General features: G+C 37.3%; 1 protein-coding gene across 8 annotated transcripts in view; it reads right to left on the bottom strand.

Annotated features, from left to right (window-relative positions):
- ATP2B1 (ATPase plasma membrane Ca2+ transporting 1) overlaps positions 1–17,228 on the bottom strand; it is a 62,462-nt gene that overhangs the window by 25,049 nt on the left and 20,185 nt on the right. For all 8 annotated transcript variants that reach the window (XM_027732946.2, XM_027732949.2, XM_027732943.2 and 5 more), the window contains exons 2-8: positions 10,576–10,985; positions 5,238–5,435; positions 4,126–4,380; positions 3,920–4,045; positions 3,408–3,551; positions 611–649; positions 127–288 (exon numbers count right to left, since the gene is read on the bottom strand). In XM_027732946.2, the coding sequence (XP_027588747.1) occupies positions 127–288; positions 611–649; positions 3,408–3,551; positions 3,920–4,045; positions 4,126–4,380; positions 5,238–5,435; positions 10,576–10,780 (1,129 nt within the window). In that variant the 5' untranslated portion in view covers positions 10,781–10,985. The remainder of the gene's footprint in view (positions 1–126; positions 289–610; positions 650–3,407; positions 3,552–3,919; positions 4,046–4,125; positions 4,381–5,237; positions 5,436–10,575; positions 10,986–17,228) is intronic.

The raw sequence follows: 17,228 nt of genomic DNA, 5'->3' as shown, positions 1-17,228 counted from the left end.
AACTTTGCACTTAAGGTAAGTAGCTAGCCCCGAGTGCTTTGATTATTTTATCTCCTCACAAACTATGCATGTTCAAACTTAATTCCAACATAGCATCAGCATAAGGAGGGTACTGAGACATCATACCTGCTTTGCCAATCTGAACTGCAAGCTTTGTGAGTTTGCCTTGGAGAACTGACTTTTCTTTCTTTGGCAAGTTTGCTTTCTTCTTGTCTTTCTCATCTCCATCCCCACCATCCTCACTCTTCAGTGGTTGCATTTCCATGGCTGCACCATCTTGAGCTTTAGCTAGAAGGTAGGAAAAAAATTAGCCATTGAGGAGTCCCCCAAATCAGTGGTACTTAAAGAGTTTAACACCAGTATTGTGTATTCTTGTATCCAGACAGGCCATACTACATGTGAATGTTTAAAGAAGTGTATTGGGTGTAGGTGCTGGAATCCAAAGTTCAGTTAAGCATTTGTTTTGGGCAGTTTAACTTAATGCCATCCTTAGCATAAGCACTCTGGATCTAAGGATTCAATATGTATTTTTATAGGAAAGTCTGTATTCATTACATACACACTCAGAAAATAGAGACTTGCAAGAAAGGATCAGAGAACCTGCATTTACCTTTGTTACGGTTTTCAACAGCTCCATCTTGCTTTTTACCTGTCAGAGAGAGGAACAAGTTGTGTTTTAAATTGGCTGCGCAGAATTCATTTTAAAGTTTATGTTTATATATAATGACTACATTAATCTGCTGAAACAAGCAACTGCATTTAAAAAAAAAAGTAAAACATAAGTCAGCTCAGAGAAACAGCTCACATCAGTTTTCTGGACTTTACTTTTCCCATACAAAACTGCTGCAATGTTAATCTACCATGGTTAAGTTTGCACAAATTACTGACACAGACACTTATTGCTTGTGAGGAAAGCTTTCAAAAGATTGTTGACACGTTTTTCTATGAAATATATTTGTTATATTAAAGTGATTCTGGTTGCCTCCATCTTGCTCTGTTCTTCTAACACTTGCCACCAGTATCTGATTACTACTGCAAATGAACTGCAGGATCTCACTTCCAGAATCAGTGCTTTTTTTTGTACAACATTGCAGAAGCTACCATAGTATAAAATATTTATAAATCTACAGCCAAGTTTAACAGAGGCATATCACTGGATTACTGATCTATGCTAACCCTATTTACATGAACATAATCTGTAAGCAAATATGATACACCACTATAAGACTAGCTTGAGTTCATAATAAAATATCACTCCTACCTGTGTTCAGAAACTGAGTTCAACAAGAGATCATAAAGAAGGACGGCAAAATAATGAAAGAATTTAACAAGTGAAACATTAAAGGTAACTGGAAGACCAACACATCTTATGTTGTTTGGGGGGCTTGGCAAGTGACAAACTTTACTTTTAAGGCTAATTGAGGAACTTAGAACAAAACCCAGAAATTTTCAGTAGCTTTGATAACTCACCAAATTTTGGCCCTAGGTTATGTAGACTGAAATTTACAAGAGTACTCAGGTAGAAGAAAATCAAGTTATCAAGTGTGTGTGGCATGACTTTGAACACCTCCATTACACTATTACTGTAGACACATAGTCTGATTTCTATAACTAAGACTTCCCCCCAAGCATTCCCTCAACTGCCGAGGAAAAAAAAATAGCATGTTCATTTTCTCCAGAAGATGCCACTTCAGACTTCTAAAGAACTTGTCATTGTTTCCTAATTTAGTATTTTTTCCTTCCTAGGTACCCTCTCTCTCTTACAAGAGCAAAGTTCTACACTTGAGTTACTTGTAGCTCCTTGTTCATACATTATCTCCTTGTACATTTGCTTTCACTCTGCACCAAGCCATACACAGCCAACTAAATATAGTCCCTTTAATCTCCTTAACATTCACAGAGAGGCTAATTTAGTTTAACCTGAATTTTACCAAGGAGAATCTTATTATGCACCTAACTTAAGGGAAAGAGGAAGCTATCTATCTTGGGAAACAAAAAAAAAAAAACCTGCAAGCGTTGAGGCCTTAGGATACACCAAAACACCACTTGTCAAAGAGACTTCTGCTTATAGAATAATAAACACTGACAGAATATTAATAAAAATTATAATCCTCTCCATATCAGACATAGCAGCCAGTACCGTCATTCGCTTTGTCCCCTCTGTAAGGGGAAGAGCAAAGGAGGGCAACTGTTTCACACTAATCCCTGGAAGTGTTGCAGGTCTTCACTATCATGCTTGAAACTCATTTAGAACTTACAATTCTTCTTGTAACCATTTTCCTACCTTCTGAAGAAATTTACTACTTTTTACAATTCTGATCCTTCTAGAAACTTGAAAAGTATTTGTGTGTTAGGTCAAGATAACAAGAGTTCAATCCCAATTCTTGCACAGAGCACACACTTCAACAATTGACTCCTTAGTTTGAAGACCCTTGAGATTCTTAATCACATTTCTGTATAATTTCCATTATTGTTTCATATTCCTTTGATGAAAAAGTATATTTTGATTTATATTTATGGTTTTTGGTTCTGCTGTCAAGAACCCTCAGACTCAGTCCCATCCAGTAGACCTCATAGCAGTTTCTTGAAAAATTTGTACCGTGGTGAAACTCAGTCCTGAACATGCCTTGTCAGCATTATTATCAAAACATTACTTAAAAGCTTAACATTTCTAAGCTTTGATTCTAAGGGTAAAGGCTACAGTTTAGATAAGTAAGCTTATAATAAGGAAGACAGCCCACTCCACTCTTCACGGAAGGGCTCCAAAATACACTCAGTTATAAGCCCCTCATCGCTCCGAAAATAAGGATTAAAGAAAAGTGCCACCAGGGATTTGCCTCTGAGCATTCAAAACTTCACCTCTGGAAGAAAAGGAGCAGCAGGAGAAGCCATCTGCTCATCTTTTATTAAAATCAGTCTCATATATGCTTAAACTATCCACAGCAGTATAAAAGATACATTTTTCCCTTCAAGTGTCCCAGAAGAATGCCCTAAAAGGGGCATTTTCTATCTGTCAAATGCAGAACTAGATCCTTACTAGGTTGAATTATATAATAACCTGTTTGCCATAAACAAATATTTGCCATTAAACATGAATGTACTTTGAAGTTACAAAAGATGACAGTTTAACTATTTATAAATAGCATGGCTGATTAGGAGTTGTAAACTTTCCAAACTCTATTTGATCAATGAGATTTGAAGTTTAATTAAAAATCCACGTGACAAGAGTTCGAAGTAGCACTCTTAGGTACTGGACTCGAGTTGGTCTTTTTTCCTGTGAAACCTACGGAAAGTATGAATTTTAAAAAATGATTTCTGGCTCCAGATAACTAAAAAAATAGTTTTTATCTAGTAACATTCAAGAGTTCACCCCTCCTTCCCAAGGAATTTGAGATTATGATGCCTACTTTTCTTGTCCTTCTTCTCTTTTTCCTTCTCCTTCTCCTCTTCATCTCCTCCAGCCCCAAGTAAGGTGAAGATGATTCCAGTCTGAGAGTTAACACCTACAGCAGTTACCACCATTCTTCCAGAGCCTTCCATCACATGTGTACCTGAAAGATTAAATCAGGTTTTCCACCATGACTTCAGCAGTTATATGGCAGACCACATAAGTACTTTAAGGAAATAAGTATTCAAACTTCACATTAACAAAATGAAAATGTGTATATACACCACTGTGCTCCTCTAAAGCTTTAATCGCCAAAGCTATCTGAAAAGGAAAATCATTAGCAGCTACACAAAATGTTTGTCAGTTTTAAGAGTCTGTTCCCTCTGACAGTTTTGTAGCAGTAACACTGGGTTGGGATACTTTTAGGAGTCAACAAGGTACAGTTCGCTAGATTTTAACCTCAACATTTTAAAAAACTAGTTTACCCTAGAAAAAAGCCACTTTCTTCAAGCATTGTCATATGCTACACACCTGATAGCAGCATAGGATCTCTGTCCAGCGATTTCTTAACATGATCAGATTCTCCAGTCAGTGAGCTTTCATCAATTTTGAGGTCATTTCCTTGAATGAGTACACCATCAGCTGGCAAAAGGTCACCTACAAAAGATCACTGGGTATGTTGACTGCTGTTCCTTTTTTAAAACTAAAAGAAAGTTCAACTTTAAAAATATGTTTACCATATTTCACTTGTGCAATATCTCCAACAATTATGTCAGCTACTGGTATTTGGATGACTTGACCACCTCTGATGACTGTGAATTTCTGTTCTTGTTCAATACGGCTCTGCAATCCCCGAAATTGTTTCTCCTTGCTCCAGTCATTGAAAGCTGTTACTAATACCACACAAACTACAGATAGGAGGATTGCTGCTCCTTCAATCCAACCTGCTTCAGATTCCTCCTCTTCTTCACCAACATTTACTGATCCACATACTGCAGAAAAGAGGTTTTAGATTTAACAAAGTCCAAATGGATAGTTATTTCAACAATAAAAAAAAAAATTGCCAAAACAAAGAAACTACTAATAGTTGCTAAACATTTTCTGTGCTAGCCTTCTTCACGATTTTACCTTTATTTTCCATAAGGGTAACACATAAAGAAGCTAAAGAACCTGAAAGCTAGAGCAACTTGAGGAATTTAAACCACCCTGCTTATCTGAACACAAGAGAAGTCAATATAGAAAGTTACCTGTCCTTATTATCTTGTTAAGTGATGCATAAGAATGCCAGACTAGTTAATCACCTTCTGCTTTCTTAACATATCCCACTTTATCTTTGTCTTAACAAGTCAGATATCATTGCAAAAATTCAGTTCAATGAAGGCCTGATCCCTTTATTTTCTGTTTAGAAGCATAAATATATCTTCATTTCTTAAATTAGAAAGTTACCAGTGTCATATTGCAAATCAAGGAAAATTTAAGACTTGCTGACTCCTCAGAGAAAGCCCATGACTGCAAATTATAAATTCCTTAAATATTTGAGGCAAAGCTAAAAAAAACCCACTTGCACAGAAACATTGCTGGATTTAAGAAAAGTCCTTGCTCCTGCTGCTTGCAATTTACCTCTGGCATTATTCTGGTCAGAATGATATCAGATCATGACCAGGGAAATCTCATGTAGCCCTTTTAAGGCAAGCTAGAGTTTTAGCAGTATGCTCTCAAATAAGGAACAATAAGCTGCTTTTCCACTGACTTACTGTCTCCCATCAGATTTACAGTACAGGCACATTGGACCAGGAAAGTCAGTAGTATAATAAAGTAGATACCTACTTTTAAAAAAAAGTTTACTTACATGATTCATTTCCTCCTGGAGGCTGGTAAAAAGAAAGGCCCAAGGATACTACGGCTGCAATTTCTAATATAATTAATGTAACATCCTGTAGTGCTTCCCATACTAACTGAAGAAATGTTTTTGGCTTTTTAGGAGGTATAAAGTTCTTCCCAAAAACTGCTTCTCTCCTTTCTATATCTGCTGGATTTCCACTTAAACCTATTTAACAATAAGACAAAGTTAGTTGACACTTTATGCATTTCTCCCTCCCACTAGAAGTGACTGATGGTTCCCATTCATGGAATCAAGTCCCACTCCATATTTCAGTAACAATACCAAAAAGCCATATCTCAAATATAATTATGTATGTATTACCTTTAAGTCAGTCACTTTAGAAAAACAGCTATATTTTATAATTCTCACCTTGCCAAAACAAAGTTGATGGTCTACCTGCTTAGTATGTCACTTAATATGACACAGTAACAGAGTAATAGTAACACTCATACCTTTGTTCAAAGTAAAAAAGTTTGCAAGACAAGATCATTAGTAGTTACAACTATTGAGACTGAGTAGCACCATAAAGCTTTAGCAAGACCACAGCCTGTGAAGGTAGTACTGTTTCCCACTACAGGGATTCTGTATTAGGAGACAGCATCCTAGGATCCTAAAATTAATGTAACATTTATAATCACATATTATAATAATATACTATTATATTAGTGTATTATTTATTATATAAAATACTATTAACAGTTGTTGAAGCTCTCCAGGCATCATGTGGAAAGAGGCAACTATTTTATGATGCTACTCTCACCTGGACAGTAGTTTTTTGCTCTTCTGAAGCTTCACTTTCTATCTTCTCTCACACAGAGAGCACTATATTTAGCACTGTGCAGGGTCTGTCACCTCAGTTCTGTACCTATCCTCTTTCTTATATAGCATACTTCTTTGAGTCCTCTTCTATCTCAATTCTTGTACCAACCTTAAGAGACACTAGCAGGCAAGAGTAAGGGTCTTTCACTAAAGGGTACTGCATGCCAAGACCTTAAAAATAAAGGAATACCAAGAATATTCAGTGCAAGGTCATGCACTCAAGGTCTTCTGTAAGTACCCCTCCTGTTTACTTCTGTAACAGTTGTCTCGCTCACCATTCAGAATGAAGCCACTGGCATATTTTTCAAAGCAAAATGGTCAAACATCCAGCCATGCTTTTCAGACCAAAGATCTCAATACTTCAACCATATTGCCCCCAAGATTATCAGTACCTGCTTAAAGGCAACTATTCTCTTAGAAACAATTTTTTTAATAGTTAACCCAACTGCTTATTGATACAGGCATTGCAAATGTACTAGGTAGTCAATAAGAACAGTAGCCACTGCAACTTGCTCTCAACAATAAGTGGTGTACTTAACATCTGTAATGGACATTTACTAGAATCATCACACGATATTTCATGACATCACAAGATATTTCAAGGAGCGGGATTCAAAGATCCTTGTGGGTCCCTTTTAACTTGGTATATTCTGTGATTCTGTGAAGACACCTTGATAAGACTACTGAATTGCAAAACTCACTTTTAAAAGCTAACAACTGCTATGTAATCACTTAACTGAAAAGCAAAATATTATGGGCAGATCTTTTCAAAAGTGAAATGTATTAATCATACTCTTTGTGTGTATAATACATTAGATTTATTCTAACACTCTTCGATTCACCCTGCATTCATGCCTTTGAAGGTTTAATACAAAGGAGCAATTGTCCTCATCAGCCATAACACTACACTTCTTGCAATTCAAGCTTTAAGGTGCATACTTTCAGCTCAAAGAGCACCACAAGACTATTTTCAAAATCAAGCTATATGTTACAGAAACTCAGGACAGTTTGGCCATTCCAAAAGGCTGGGCCATATTGTGATTTTGCAATAGATATCACTTCTCTATTCCTTTTAACATGGCAAAGTTTGGAAGATTATTTACATAGTGTCAGCAGCATCACTTTCCTCCTCCCTTTGCAGGGTACCACAGTGTAGAACATTGGAAATACAGCACTGGTCTATGAAGAATGAAAAGCATTTCTCAACAAGGCCATATAACGTCTAGGCTACTATCAGAACCACTTAGCAAATATTAGTAAGTCTAGCAAAGACAAAAATCATTTGTAATTTTAGTATACACCATAATACACCATGCACCATTAATGAACTTGCTGCATTTAACACACAGTTGGCAATTTCACAATTAACGCTCTACAGTCCTGAGGTCAAAACTACTGCCATTATATTGTTCATTATGTGTCTTAACTACGGCAATTTATGCTATTTGATGTCAAGTGTGAAAAATATTAGGCAAGGGACTCATGGCTGGGCTTCGCGAACGAAGATTTGGGAAGGGCTCTACCCACGTTTGTTACAAGCGCGTTGGTGGCTGAAAAGGCCAATACGAGACAGGCATGTCCGGTTGCAAAAGGCACAACAGAAAGACTCCTTAGATGGTATATTCTGCAAGACACAATTCTTTCTGCGTTGCCTTTTCTCCTCAAGGGTGATCCTGCGTGCTTTCTCAAAAGCATCAGCAGCGTTATAGATGGTGTAGGCAAGGGACTAGTTAATATACAATATTTATATACAATTTTTATTAGAAATCTAGAAGTTACTAGACAATCAAAACTATGTAGACCTGTGGAAATACTGATGGTGGTTTATCTGTCCAGAATATAAGACGGGCTTTTGCCATTAAAGATATGTCAAACATTCACTTTGCACATTAGTATACATGTAAGCAGTAAAGTCTGCTCAGTGTCCTTTTTTTAAGTAATACTGGTAAAGGACTGCTCCCATTTCTCATTTCAAATCAGATTGGTCTGACCCAAATTTTGTCTGAAAACAGATATTGCCTCACATTGTCAACAACTTCATAGCAACAAGATGAACTCATCCACTGTGTAGCACATCAGAACTACCTGTATTTTTCCTATGAAGCCACTAGTAATTGCATAGTGGTCAGTGTTTCATATCATAAGGAAAGCATCTAAGTAGGAAGAAGTGTCACAGGGCCTTGAAGATTACAAAGAGTTAGAACTAGTGTAACACAGTTCTAGTGTAACACTAATATAACACATAGCAGTTTTCTGCACAGATCTTGCCTAGATTTTTTTCCATTAGAAATGTCTCCCTTTCTATACTTACAACTTGAATTTGACAAAGTGGAGACCTAGTTCTACCTTTACAAGATCTCTCCAGTACTCTCCCTGAGAAATTTATAGCAGCTTACCTGACAGAGAGGCTGGTTCTCCAAAGATTCATGCAGTGATTCAGAGTCAAAATGACACCTCTGTAGAGGACACTGCTCTAACTCATCTTACTTAACCTTTTCGGAGCTAATTAACATATTCAACTGCTGAGGCCTCGGTGTGTTTATGAACTTCTCTCACACTTAAAAAGATGGTGCCCTTTTATCAAGTCAGTTGTTGTATTTAACTGATTGCAGCGTACATCTAAATGTCAAATCCTTTTGAAAGGGAAAGGCCTTGATCACGCAGTCCTTGGTACTGCCCAATCAATCTGCAGGAAAGGTCATCTAACCCTTTCTAGTTTTAGTACGCTGAGACTCATCATTCCCATGTGTCAACTTGTTAGTTACATTAAGAGACAAAGTGAAACCTGCAGTTTACAAGGTATTTAGTGCTTAGTGCATCATGACTATCTAAAATTGTATGCCCGCCTAGTAATAATGAATCTTAAACCTTGCAGATCACTGTAAAACAGGATTCAACTCTCGGTTAAAATCCTGATTATAGAAAACTATATCCCTTTCCACTGAGAAAAGAAACCGCCTTTCAGTATTATGCAGCAGGTCGACAGGGTAACAGGAGACTACTGGTCCTATCTAACGTGTTACGCTGCTTGTACACTGCAGTGCTTCACACACATACTTCACAACTCCACCGATGCCAAGGAACAGAATTTTGCACTCCTTATCTTATATTTTACAAACTTCCTCATCCTGAAATTGGTCTACTCCCATTCACTGGTAGGTCAGCCATGTCAGCTGGCTACTTTCAGTTTGGTAAGAGAAACCCAGTTCATGTACTGATATAATTTCAGGAGTCTGGAAATCTGGTTTCAGAAGCAGATCAAGACAAAACATGCTAAATGCAAATGTACCCAGAGGTACCTTACGGCATTAGTAGGCTGTTCTTGGTCCAAGGAGACAAATCTTTCCATAGCATTTGTGAAGAACAGAAAGCAATGGCTCTCCAGGATTAAGACAGCAGGTATTTTATTGCCACCAACATGACAATACATTGGTTAAAAGCTATGTGAGTGCTTAAATGCAGAGACACCACAATCTGCTGACATCTTGATTTTGGTAATTCTCAATCGCTCCCAACAGCAGGACTTCACAATAAGTTCCAGTTACTTTTAAGTACTTTTATCTATCTACAGTTTACTGTAGATATTACAGTTTAAATATTTTATGAAGTGTGACTTGCATTTTTCACAAGTTGACACTTAGAACTTGGAAGAAAGTAGTAAGAGATGGTCAGGTCCTTAAGGAAAACTTCTGGAAGGTTCTCAGGAAGGAGACTTGATATATTTATTAATTTATTCACATTTGTACAGTCTGTCTTGGAGTAGTAACTCTAGAGAGCAAAAGCATCAGGTAGCCACACAACAGAAGGCTACTTCAGTCAAACACGGCAAAGACTTTAAAGATGCTTATTTCTAGAGAATAAGATTGTGTAATCACTTTGTAAGCCTTCAACTAAGAGTGACAGTACATGTTAATGCTTAAAGCTGTATTGATAGTTATTTCGGACAGCTCAAATGAAAGTTACAGAAATACTATAGATTTAAAAACTAGATCCTGCTATTAAGAACTCAGTGTAGCACAAATAGAAAACAGATGCCACCAGTTTTAAAAATTGTTGCAATAGGGAATGCAAGAACTAGGTGGCAACACCAAAGTATTAATAAGTCCTGCATTAGACTATTAAAACCTTGGCCTCTATAACAGCATGATCTGAATTGTGAACTATAGGTCATACGAGCTATTCACAAAATTTATGCTTTCACAGTAAGATGAACATCGCTATGTTGCATTGCTACTTCATACGTGGATGCCTACACCAATGAACTTTGTTCCAAAGTGCAACTTCACCACTAATACAGCATCTCACATGCATTTAGACCAATCGAAAAAAACTCTCATTTATTACTGTGGAATACCTCTGCCTTAGAGGAATAAGAAGTAATATTTTCTTATGGTAACTAAACTTGGTTATATTAAAACAAGTAGTTTGCTGACTAAGGTTTTTCCTAAATGGAGTTTCCTCAATAATAGTGTTAAAATTGGCTTACCTTCATTTGGTGAAGTTTTCAACTTTGTGCAGATGCCATGTACATCTCCATAGCATTCCTGTATTTTATGCAGTGCATCTGCAGCTCGAAGTTCCATAAGAGAACGGAGCTCTGTAAGAGTAACTCCAAAATCTCCATGATTAGCTTCTTTTACAGCATTTTTTACACCACTATATGCAACCGAGTTGTTTGCCATGTCACCCATGATGCATGCAGTCTTTAGTGTAGACGATTTCCAGTAAGGAACAAGATTTCAACTTAAAATATTTCCAAAAGGAAAATAAATCCTTTGGGTATTAAGACAGTCAGGAGAGCAGACACATCACCCAAGTAAGAGACTCCGTCTGGAGAGATCTTTGAGGTTGTCCCATGGCGCGTTCTGTTCCCCAAAACCAAAAGGCATGTACAATCTAGGGAAAGAATAAACACATATTCAGTTACATAACAGCTATACTGAAATACCTAAAACAACCCTACTCATTGTATTGAGGATACAGAACAAATTTCTTAATTTCCTATAATATTTTTAGTTTGCATTCAGCTGGCAAGAGTGACAAGGTATAAAATGGACGTTTCCCATACCAAAACAACCTTGCATTATTTTATTTCCTTAAACCATTAACTTCTTAGAACAACTGTTGTCTTTAAGACTTGCATTTTCCTTGGTATGTCCATATAGTCCATCATCAAGAGGAAGCCTTTAAAATCACCTAAAATTAAATCCATTTCCATGGAAATAGAGTTTGTAGCATCCACAACTGATATCACATAGGGTAAGAACATACTCAAGTTAAAAATCCCCAGTTTTCAATGAGGCTTTCGCCTCATAGTTTGGGAAGAGCAAGCTTTTGTGTGTTCCCATTAATTCATTTGTGCAAACCTCAAGAAAAACCATTTCAACACTAAGCTAGCCCATGCAGTACTCTTGTATTATAAGTAGGATTATATCTTCAGGCAGACCTAAGTCTTAATACATTTTCACGTCCAGACAGTTTTAGCCTTGCTCCAGCCCATTTCATCCCAAGTCAAGCTTCCCATAGTATCCGCATTTAGTTCTCTGAACAGAGCGGGAAATTGCATAATATCTGCCACCTTCCTAAAGAAGGGATAAGGAGACTGAGAGCAGCTCTTCTGTCTGATTATCAATGCACTGTAGCTGAGAAATTAACATCTACCCACAGGACTCGAAACTTGCACAGGCATTCTATATATAATTCCTGCTCGGCTGACACACCTTACATGTACACATGTATCTACACAATAGTACAGTAGTACAATGCACACACAAACTCTTCATGCCTATATAAAGATCTGCTGTGTGCCAAAGACAGACATCTGATTGTGTAAGTCAGCTTTATCGACATAATGGTGCATGATGAGCACATGTAACAATATATTGCCCTGCAAAACATTATGAGTGACAGGCTCAGATGAACAATAACTCAGACACTTCCAGGTCAACAAGACCCTCAGGTGTCATATACCTAGCAAAGGGAAATAGTTACCACTGACTGCATTGCTTTATAAAGGTAAAGAGTCAAACAAAAAATTCCTAGCTATTGCCCTGCTGAGTTAGGGGACTGTTCAGCTGAACCACTGTGTCTATGCTAAGTCCAGGTATAAGCACCTAATTACCTGAAATTTAAGGCCTTGGTTCCAGGAACAACTCAGATCTGTGCTCTGGAAACAATCAGTTTCAGCTACAGTAAATCTACCATTTAAAGCACCATATCACAGTACTTCATTTTCACTGAGGACAACCACTGATGCTGGAAGACCCTGAACTGATGTCCTCTGACCACAAGTGACAGTCTCGTCTCCAGCAGAACTAAAACTGCTCTTCTCTTCCCATCACAGGAGACTCTGAGAAAAGCACTGTCTATGGCCATTTTCTGAAGAGTGACAAAAAGGATAAAGCAACCCATATTAATACACAAAAAACTTCAACATCCTATAACATCAAAGTAACTAATTTAAAAATTAATTTTAAATCTTAATTGTTTTCTCTGTTAATTGCCAAAAAATATTACAACAAGCTGAAGAGTCCACGATGATGGTGTTAACCTGCATGCTAGGATGTAGTTTTGATTAATACGTAGCTGACTCTAATGTGTCCTATTAGAGTAACCTGCAAGTGAAGAAATTCATGCGAATCATGTATGAAAGATTTTTCTTTAAAGATGTACCACATTGTTATCTAATGCCCAAAAGCTGGATGCTGTTGGCCAGCTGGTAGCCTAGGAGGATTTATCAGCTTGCATCTGATCATAAGCTATGACAGTACAAGAAGCAGATCAGGCAAATGAATTTGTATAGCTATGGAGAAGATGCTGCAGCTGCTAATTAGGCAAAAATAGACCAAGCAGAATGCCCCACAACCAATTACATCACATTTGATTCAACTTCAATTAAGAAAAGCTCTGTTCAAGCCTCTAGCAGGAGCCCTGCACTTGATGCCCAAATACACCCAAATCCAAGAGATGAGGATAGGAAAAGCTACAGCTCTAGTCACTGCTCACATGTCATCAAAAAGTTCTGAGACTTATTCTCTCACTCTCTGTATGTATATCGAGTGGACAAGACTTGCTTTCATATGCAAGTAAACTTGAGAGCAGTAACACTGCCTAATCATAACTCAATTTGCTTTGCACTCCAATTTCTAGCCTCTCTATGCATCTAAATCCATTTTTATTAGTTATAGTACAGTGATTAGCTATTACTAAGTTTATACTGAAAGGGCTTCTCAGATGTTCCAAAGCACCTCAACAGCACCCTAACATACCAATGAACCCTTAAGGTTCACAGACAAATTCAGTAAGCTTACATCAACACCACAAAAAAGTGTGGTTCTGCAGATCAGTGCTAGCAGTGTTACAGATTATTTGGCACATATTATTAGGAAAGAGCTGTGGAAAATTGAAAAGAACAGCATGAAGACTCTTCAAATTCTTAATACTGAGTAAGAGCAGTTTTGCTCCAAATCATAAAAGTTGTTTAAACATTATCAATTGTTACATGAAATAATTCCAGAAGAAATCTGCTTCGGTAGCCCGTTTTCACCAAGCATTTCAGCAGACAATACAATAGCTTCTTGTCACACAGGTACAGAATGGACTTAGTTTAACATGCATTTTTCTGTAGGAAACAGCAAAGAAACTTTATTTAAGAAATATTCTTAAAGCAGTTTGATGTAAAATCTTGCAACACCCAATCACTTCCTGTGAAGCAACTTTCAACAGTCCACTTTTGTAACATTAGTGGCGATGCATAATGAAACCATCACAGTGAAATTCAAGTATCATAAAAGAAAGTGGTTTTTAAGATACATAGATCATCTAATAGCATTTACCTTATCAACTAATGAAATACTTTATTTGTTTTGACCACTGTTCCAGTTCTCAATTCTTGCATCAGCCATTTGAAATACATTATTTGAGTAGCATGAGCTCTGGAGCACTAGAGTTCAAAGCAATTCACCTCTTAAATTCCAATCTGCTAATATCTCAAATTTTAAATTCAAAGAACAGTTATCAAGTTAAAAGTCATTTAGCTGAAGTTCCAGTCTATTTAAAGTTTAATTCAGTTGAAATTATGTGTTAGTGTCCAGCTTTAACAAGCTGCACACAGGATGACTTAGAGGAGTCTTTCATTAGACACATCAACTTTTGGATAATCCTTTGTCTATATACCACTGAGACAAGGAACAACTTTAAAGCTATTGTCTCTCGCACTCAAGTGACTAAAAAACTTAAGCTGCAGAGGCACCTTTGAGCAGCAGCACCTACTCCCATAGGCAGGATTTGGCTACTTATGCAAATCTCTCCGAAAAGACCCTGCTGCTCTGTGGCTGTAATAACTTCGCAACATATCATGTCATTGCAATTGCTTATGAGGAATACTGCAGCTTAACTTTCCTATCCAAATCAAATTAATATTTATTGCTAAGGGAGTGTGCTTTGTTACCAGACAAAGATAATAATTCAAAACCATAACCCATGAAACAAAGGTTAGATAATTTTGTCAATATTAGAAGTTTGACTACCTCGTAAGCCTCTGTAGTTGGACTGGAGAAAGGACAAGCTCTAAACATACCAAAGCATGAAGAGACTATAGATTACAAGCCTATTTAGTTCCACTGTGTTGATCAAGCTAGAAGCTGCAACATGTTTCTTAAAGCGTTCCTGTAATGACACTTTAAACATTAACCTCCTGCCCCAAAAAGCAGCTACCATCAAGACAGTTTTGAACATTAATTAGGCTTCAAAAAGGAGTCCATAACAGGTAAAAGTATTTAATAATTAGTGATTTAGTATTTAGTCATTCCATCTATTTGAAAGAAAGCTATGTGTTTTACAGTCATTAAAATTAAGGCTGCCTTGAAGAGACAGTTCGCAGAGGCCATGCACTGACAAGTGTAGAGTTTAAGAGTGGCACAATTACTATTACCCAGATGCACAGGACCTAGCATACCTTGGACCCCTACCCAAGCCTTTCCTATAGTTAAATTTACATGTAATACTTCACCAACCTATAGGAAATGCAATTTTCTTAATCAATATTAAAACAAGGCAAACTTATACCTCAAAAGTCAAAGCTTGGGTAGCTATAGATCTTGTGTAATTCAATTTAATTTATACATCTGCTCAAACACTATGCATTCAGATATTAAGCATTAGCTGCTACTAGCATTTGACCCTCAACAACACACTAAAAAAGCTGGGCACTGTAATATAGGAAAGGGCTTGCAAAGTGATTATCTCAGGAAAGCCTTTGTTTAATCTAATTAGTTCAATGAGTACCAGACAGATCTGCATACCAAAAGGTTGCTGTGATAAAAGCTGCCCCATATGTTTCAGTTGTCATGCCTTTTAACCTGTTTCAAAATACAGCTTTTAAGATACCAAAAATATATAATATGCCTTGGCAGACTTTAGTGCAGGTATGCTCCACAGCTTCAAGCCATCACATAACGTTGTGGGTGAGGGAGGAAAGACAAGGGGAAGAAGTTGTACGGAATACTATTAAAATAGAATAGTATTATAATGGAAAGTAATTGTAACTTAGAAAGTAACCTGGGAATCACACTGAAAATGACTGATGTCTTCTGCTCTAGAGGGTCTTAGTGTAGAAGACACACCCTCACACTGACTTGACAGGCTACAGAAACTCACCACCTGTTTCACAAGAAATATGAATGAATGCTAACAAAACAAAATGTTAATACAAAACAGTATGCATTTACAGGTCACTATCCCATAAGTTAAAATGTGCCTAACTGAACAACTAGGAGTTAAATCATTTAAGTGGCATGCTGTTGTTTTAGTGCAAGCATCTCAGACAGCTCAGCTTATGAAGAGACGAGTAAAAGTAGATTGAAGAGCTAAGAGGGTGAGGGCACAAACAAAGTTTAACATATCATCTTCAGCCTCAAATGTGCCCAATGTGTTGTAATGACAAGTTTCCCTTATTACAGCTTATGTGTTATAAATGGTAAATTCACCAAAGGTCATGACTTTTCCTTAGTTTTCAAAGAGAAATCTGACTTCATTCTGAAGCTTAATCTCTTGGGAGCAGATGCACTTACCTATCTGAAATAAAAATTGGCTTAGATTCTCCAGTGGATGTAAACACTGGTATTGTTCCTGCTCATTGTAGGGAGGTTGGACCAGATGACCCTCAAAGGTCCCCTGCAACCGAAAATACTCTGTGATTTACGGCACTTATGGATTGCTGCTGCCTACTGTGATTGAGACTTGTAGTAGCAGTTTCATCCAGCAGTGGTTTCCTGGCTTTAAGACCCCAAATTTTTTTTCTTATTGAAATGATGGCTAACAAATTAGGACTTCAGTAGTCTGAAGTCAGTTTGGTAGTAATACAAATCAGCAGTGTTCCCACACAGGTTTCTGCATAATTTCCCTCCTATTTTGGTACCAGTAAGAAAAAAAAAAATCATTTAAGTATTGAAGGTGAGTTATTATGGCATGAAGAAAATGATCTCCTCTTATGCAGCGGCTTGCTCCACAGCCTCTGCAAGGAGCCCAGCAAGCAAGCAGACATTGTGTTATGCTGTCAACCAGCTGCACAGGTCCATACTGCCCTGCCTTGTCCAAGCCACAGCCTTTCCACACTCACAACACAACTCAACTCCAGTTGAATGGCAGCTGGATTAAGAAACAAGATCAGAATGTGCTGTATAGAATACTCTGAGTAGGAAAACTATTTTATCAAAAGCTTAAACTAATCATTAGCTTTCTGAGATAACTAAACAGATATTACTGATCCAACAACAGACAAATCGATCCAACAAGAAGGGCTTCAGAAAAACCTGTGAACGCTTTCAAGGAACATCAGACTTTGAGAGATACTGGAAAACCCAAGAGCACAAAACCAATGTGATCATTAGAGAAAGCATTGAGTCTCCCATGCATTTGAAATACTAGGCTTTCATCATCTCCTATTTTATATTACAATGCTGAGTTGTCCATAGGAAGCTAAACATTTCAAGACACAAAATCATGCAAAAGAGCTAAGTTTTTAACTACTTAAAACACTTTTCTGGAAACTGGAATTACTTATTCCAGACATTCATTAACAGAGCCATGTCTCGAAGGGTCTCCGCAGTCCACAGCTCTCATCAACACTCGGGCAGTTTC

Source organism: Pipra filicauda, unplaced genomic scaffold, assembly GCF_003945595.2.
Source record: "Pipra filicauda isolate LSUMZ 115617 unplaced genomic scaffold, ASM394559v2 scaffold54_size4384275_pilon, whole genome shotgun sequence".
NCBI classification, from domain to species: Eukaryota; Metazoa; Chordata; class Aves; order Passeriformes; family Pipridae; genus Pipra; species Pipra filicauda.
The sequence above is the reverse complement of the archived record's forward strand: the minus strand, read 5'-3'. Positions and strand labels throughout refer to the sequence as shown.